This window comes from Trichechus manatus, unplaced genomic scaffold, assembly GCF_000243295.1.
Source record: "Trichechus manatus latirostris isolate Lorelei unplaced genomic scaffold, TriManLat1.0 scaffold00025, whole genome shotgun sequence".
NCBI classification, from domain to species: Eukaryota; Metazoa; Chordata; class Mammalia; order Sirenia; family Trichechidae; genus Trichechus; species Trichechus manatus.
Window position 1 is genome coordinate 23,520,411 of NW_004443961.1, and position 6,467 is coordinate 23,526,877.

General features: G+C 38.0%; 1 protein-coding gene across 1 annotated transcript; it reads right to left on the reverse strand.

Annotated features, from left to right (window-relative positions):
* Window positions 1-2,178: 2,178 nt before the first annotated feature.
* IZUMO3 (IZUMO family member 3) lies at window positions 2,179-4,628 on the reverse strand. Its single transcript, XM_023728575.1, has 6 exons — window positions 4,397-4,628; window positions 4,186-4,260; window positions 3,948-4,037; window positions 3,181-3,261; window positions 2,637-2,724; window positions 2,179-2,327 (listed from the first exon to the last, which is right to left on the reverse strand). Exons 1-6 carry the CDS (start codon window positions 4,626-4,628, stop codon window positions 2,189-2,191), a joined length of 705 nt encoding a protein of 234 aa, XP_023584343.1. The 3' UTR covers window positions 2,179-2,188.
* Between the last annotated feature and the right edge of the window lie 1,839 nt (window positions 4,629-6,467).

Below are 6,467 nucleotides of genomic sequence, written 5' to 3' on the forward strand. Positions count from 1 at the left end.
TGATTTAGGTTTGACTCTTATAAACAGCTCATGACTTGATTTTAAAATATCCATGCTAATAGCCAATCTTCTGATTATTACTTTTATTACACTTACAGTTATTTTTATTATTGCATTTTCTCTTTGTCATGTACTTCACTTTGCTACTTCGTTTCCTTCTTTCCAGCTTCTCTTGGTTCAAAAGAATTTTATACCCTTTTTTCTCTCTCTGCAAAAGTGAATGTTGTGTAACTATTTCCTTTCTTTAAGAGTCACACTCAAATATTTACTAATAACAGATAGTTATATGTGTGTGTGTACATGTGTGCACGTGTGTGCCATCAAGTTGTTTCTGAGTCATGCGACCCTGTACAACAGAGCAGAACTGCCTCGTAGGGTTTCCAAGGCTGTAATCTTTATGGAAGCAGATTGCCACATCCTTCTTCCCTGGAGCACCTTGTGGGTTCGTACTGCCGACCTTTCAGTTAGCAGCCAAGCACTTAACCATTGCACCACCAGGGCTCATATGTGTGTGTATGTTTGTGTATATGTGTATGTACACACACACAGACATATAAACACATGATAAAAATTTTAATAAATAATACTTTTATCTAAATCTCCTTATCATCCTGTTACTCATTTTGTGTTCTCTCTTTTTTTAACACAGCCATTTAGTTCCCCTTTATTTTTAAACATAACAGTTGTTTTATTTATTTTCTATCAATAGTTATATTTATGACTATATGTTTATAAATTTCTTTCCTTAACTTTGCTTCTTACATGCTTTTCCTGTCTCTGTTACGTGAACTTTATGCTACAATGAAATATGATGAGATAATTACAGAACTGAGCACTTTCAAGGGTTTTTTTTTTTCCCAAGGGTTTTTTTTGTTTGTTTGTTTTGTTTTATTTTTTCTTGGGTATTTCTTCCATTTTTTCCAAAGTATTTTGGTTTTTGTTTCCTGGACAGTCTTTTTTATTTTTTGGAACCAAGAGGAGCAATAAACCATAGTACTGATGAAGATCCGTCTAATTTACTTTGGTATGCTATAGTCAATTCAAGAAGGGACTTGAGATTTGACCTTTTCAAGGCAGAGGTATTATCTAAAAGCTCTTTAACAAGTCAGAGTTCTCCAGAGGACTAAATTTTTTCACTCCAAATAAGCAACCACAATGGATGTTCAAATACAGTTTCAGGATTTTATGAAATAATTCCATATAATAATTTACAGTTTAAGAGGCCCAATGTGTTAACTCTTCCTGATATTGCTGTTTAAAGACTTTAGTTATGCAATGATTGTATTCTCAATCCTAGTAAAAAGAATGACTATCTTGATTATTATTCAGCACTGTCTCAAAACTTACTAGGATAAGAAAGCAAAATAATTGGTATAAGTGGTAGAAAATAACACATTCTTTTGGATGGTGGTATGGCTGAATACCGAGAAAACACAAGAAACTCTAGTTTAAAAAATATAGTTAAGAAACAGTTTGTTAAGTGGATAGATATAAGATGAATATACAAAAATAATGGACCTAGAAGTGAAAATAGGTAGGTAGGTGGATAGCTAAAACAACATCTTTAAATATTCAATAGACAAATAATATATTTGGAAAAATGACCCTAAAATATCTACAAGGGAGATAATAGAATTAATGTCTGTGTTATGGAAGTACCTCTTCATAACTGAAAATAAAAAGACAACTCAAATAAGAATCAGCATAATATATGAATATACAACTCAATTTAGAGTCAATTCAAATGGCACAGAATCATGGGAAAAGATAGTCTTACAGATATATTATTGTATTTATCAGACTGGCAAAACTTAAAAGATCTGTACAACTTATTGCTCTTGGGAATGTGGCAAATATGGACTATTGGTTATTACTTGTATATAAACAAATTTTTATAATCATTGTCACATTTATTACATTTCAAACTACATATAACTTTCATGTCAGATATCCCAGTTCTGTAACAATATCTCTTATATATAAAAGTATCAGTAAGTAGGGATATACTCTCTCATTGCTTCCACTGCCTCATATATGAATGAGGATCTTCACTAAGATAAACTTTATGTTCTATCCCAGTTCTAAAATACTATGGACTTATGGCCACAAAATGGTTTGAGTCCCAGTTTTCTTCTGTGAGAAAACACTTAAGAGATTCATGAAAGACCTCCTATCTGTGTTTATGTGTTTATTTTCTGGTTCCAAAATCTTTCCCTTTCTTCTCTTCTGCCATCCCCATTAATTCTTCAAGTTTCTTCTCCAAATATTTCTTTAGTGATCTTCGTATTGCCTTCATCTTCCTCCGATGAGACACACAAATATGGAATCTAGAGTAGAGAAAGAAGATAATTCCAACTTCAAGATCAATATTCCAACTCTTTAAAGCAATTATACAGTTGTTTTCTCCTTCAGTTTTGGATACTTCTCCTAGAAGTTTGCCTCATGTTTCATCATTCCTCCTCTTTATGTCCCAACTGTTATCCCATCAAACTTCTATCCATTTCATTCTTGTCTGTATCATAAGCAGATTTTGCATGGACTCCTTTACCCTTATTTCCATTGAGGGGGGATATCGGGCAGTCTTTTTGCCAAAGGTATGCTTGACTCAGTGTTTGTGTGGAAGGCAGAGAACTCACAGTAACAAAGTGCTTCCCAATACTACAGCTTCTGTCAGCAATATCAGAAATAGCACAATCTCTCGACTCTCAGCCTCCCTTGAATCATCTTTTGGAAAGAGAAAGGAGAAAAAAGAGTTTTAGAGAAGAGAAATAATAACTTGGGATTTCTACCCAGAATAGAGGACTCTTTTAACCTCAAACAGTTTGCCCAATTTACCACTTTCAATAGTCTTCCCTGGTTATTTTGTCCTGTATTATTCTAAGAACCTCAGGCTCTAGGAAAATTTTGCCCTTGCTACCTCTAGCCTAATTTCTCCACTGCTGCTCCAGCCTCTAACCTTCTCATGTCTCAGCTCTTCAAAACTGGCCTAGTGCCAAGTTATTCATACTGGTACAAATTTCGCCTAGTATTTTAGCTTTTTAAAACAAAACAAAATAACATTAGAGTGACCTGCAATTACTGGCACATAGAAGGTACTCAAATATTTGTTGAGTAAATCAACGAACAACCCAATTCCTTGATCCCTGGACCTTCAAACTGTCATACCACAATCTTTATTACCTCCACAATACTCCCCTCGGAAGCAATGGGTGGTGATACGAAGACAGGTCCAACAATCAAGAACGGGACCTTCAGTCACAACTGAGAAAGAGGGAAAGATAGTCAGAAGGGGGCCATGCCATTAAGGCTCCTTAGCTCAGACATCAAGTATAGATTAGATCTCAGGCATTCCCAGGACTCATAAGGTCACATTGCTGTTAATTTCTCCTTCCCCTAGTAATCAATATCCGTGATAAGTCAAAACCTTCTGTAATTCAAGTCAGATCTCTGGGGGAAGATGTGGAAAATATGATGACTTAGGTTTTATTGGGATAATAGGTTGTAAATTATATATTAAGAGGCTACCGAACACCTGCAAAATCTCGGGGGTATCCAAGACTTCATAAGCTGGATTTAATTGTCAGTTATTGGCAGTTCCCCTAATAACCATAACCCTAGGAATTGGGTTCTCAGCATGACAGGTAGGAGAGATAGGGTCATATAGAGCAAAGGAGATGGGAAAATATGGGCTGAAACCTCAAGGCGTCAAATGTACTGTACTCACTGCAATCTTCAGAACAAGCTAGAAGAGAATCAGAAAATTCTAATGAGCTCCCATCAACTTACATATTACCATATTTACACCAAAATAGCCCTTATTTAGTTACCAACTAAGTTCCAGCAACCCCTTCACCCATTCTTAATCGCCCTAATGTGATACTACATTCCTCCTCTCACCCCAAATTTCCTATCCCTTCCAGTGTTGCTAGATAGGCATCTTTCATTACCAACTTCAGAGAAGGTCTTTAATGTTTCTTTCAATTTGGATTCCAGGTTTTGCCGGATTTCGAGAAGCTTGCCTTGAAGGATAAAGGCACCTAAGATGGGGTGGAAGGAACAACATCAGAAAGCAGGAGTGGCCCTTCCTTTCAGAATTTAATCCTAGTTGCTTTGCCTTGCCTTCCGCAATCAACTTTCCTTATACTTGGGCAATACAAATTTTTTAACATTGAAAGAGTACTTCACCTTTCCATGTTCCCTTGCCCAGTTTCTCAAATTGCTGCTTCAGCCATGATCTCAGGTTGACAACATTTTGGACATCTAGAGAGGAAGGGGAAAGGTACATGTGAGAGAATAATTACATCTGTGGAGGAAATTTTGTGGACCAGGTGTTCTCTTCCCTGCCTCCCTTCTCCCTTTAACCCACAAAACTCTCAGGGGCTCAAGTGTCCCTCACCCAACACCCGAAGCATCTTGTCCCTGTGGGATAACTTGGAGCTTATATGGGTCATCTCCTTAATCTGCCGTTCAAGCAGATAATCTCGGCCAGGGACTTCTGAGGGTACTATATTTTCTATAAAGGTCCTAACATCCTCTATGAATTTGGGGTCACATTCCAGACAGCCTTTGACCTCATGGAAGGCTACTAGGGATAGGGGCAGGAGAAAGAGTAACCACAGGTCACCCATCTCCTTGCCCCAAACCCCACTCCCCACTAGCAGGTTGTCTTGGCAACTGGTTCACTTAGTTCCTTTTCCTTGAAAAATCCAGGAATGAGAGGCTTCTACTAGATAGTCTGACTCCAACTTTCCCTCTGTTTCCATCCCACTTTTAAGCAATCTCATTTCCCTATGATTCTTAAGCTGTTTTCTGACTTTTATCCTTCATTCCAGAGAGAGGGAACTGCCAGCTGGGGAGCAGATACCTGAGTTCTGAGTGTAGAACACAACGAAGGAGAGAAGTCTTGAGCTCACAAAAGCAGAGTTCTCTGTAAGAAGATGTCTCAGAAAAAGTGTTTCTTTAGTGCTTCCTTTCTTGTATCCTTAAGTAGATTCTTACACCCCTCTTGACCACTGGAGTGGTATTTACTCATCTTTCCTGAAAGTTCCAAAGCCTTCCCAGCCTCCAGTAGCATCCATAACCCATCTTCTCAACGGAATGCCCTCAGAAGCTTTAATTTCTTGGCGATAGAAAGAGCAGAAGGACTAAGCCTTTGGTTTCCCCTTCCCCACATCTGAATGTAAGAACAGGAAGTGCTTGGATTCTTACTGATCTGGATATTATTGTGAAGTAAAAACAGATTGAAGAGAGAACACCATATAACCAAGTATCATGGAAGAGCACAAGGTGAAGTATAACAGATACATGATGAAAGAGATAGTGTAGTATATTAGAGATGGTTTAACCCATACTTTACTTTTACAGAGAAGGTAAAAAAGACCCAGGGTGTCTTGGGGTCCCAGTCCCTATTGGTAGCAAAACTGTTGAGAACTAAGGAATGAGTGTCTACATATAATTTATATAATATAAACTGATATATAATAATTGATAATTTTAACTTTTTTCCCAGAAATTTAGGCTACCTTTGTAGGATGATTTCTCCAGCCTTGCTATTGGACCATTTTCTATCTTTCTTATTATAAAGAGACTGGAGGCAGGAGACTAGAAACAATAATTTAGGAATATATGGTGATGAGTGAGAACCTTTAGAGGGTGCATTTAGAAAATAATAATGATAGAGTATTTAATATATAAGAAAATAACCACAATTATGAAAGGCTGTCCTCTCAGGCCATCTACTTGGAAGTTGGGCAAAGAAACATGCTACCTTCAGTTTAAGGCTCTTTGAATAAGAATATTCTTTGTTATTCTGAGGAAATTATGGCTACTTTGCAGACTTTTCAGAGCATGGGTTACCTATTTTCTAATATAGTGTATGACTATGACCTTCTGGAAGCCAAGAAAGTCTGGATACCTAAAGGGATAGTGGTACAATTTAGACCTCAGGTGTGGGATAGTCATAGTGTGGGAGATTGTGAGGGACGTTAAGAGAATTACCATTAATTATATGCTTGCTATGTGACAAATAAGGAGCCTTGGTAGTGCAGTGGTTAAAGCAGTTGACTGCTAACCAAAAGGTTGGCAGATTGAAACCACCAGAGGGTCCCAGGAGAAAATGTGGCAGTCTACTTCCGTAGAGATTTACAGCCTCGGAAACCCTATAGGGTTGCTATGAGTAGGAATCGACTCAATGGCAGTGGGTTTGGTGGGTTTAGTATAGGACAAATGGAGCCTGGTGACACAGTGATTAAGAGCTCAAGCTGCTAACCAAAAGGTCTGCAGTTCAAATCCACCAGCAGCTCCTTGGAAACTCTGTGGGGCAGTTCTACTTTGTCCTGTAGGGTCGCTATGAGTCGGAATCGACCCGATGGCCGAGGGTTTGATGGGTTTAGTATGTGACAAATGGAACCCTGGTGGCAGTGATTAAGAGCTCAGGCTTCTAATCTAAAGGTCTGCAGTTCGAATCC

Coding starts and splice junctions, on each gene's coding strand:
- IZUMO3 (XM_023728575.1), bottom strand. CDS start 4,628: ATGGGTGACCTGTGGTTACTCTTTCTCCTGCCCCTATCCCTAGTAGCC. Junction 4,261..4,396: donor CAAGATGCTTCGGGTGTTGG/GTGAGGGACACT, acceptor CTTCCTCTCTAG/ATGTCCAAAATGTTGTCAAC. Junction 3,262..3,947: donor AAAGACCTTCTCTGAAGTTG/GTAATGAAAGAT, acceptor CCTCTTTCTCAG/TTGTGACTGAAGGTCCCGTT.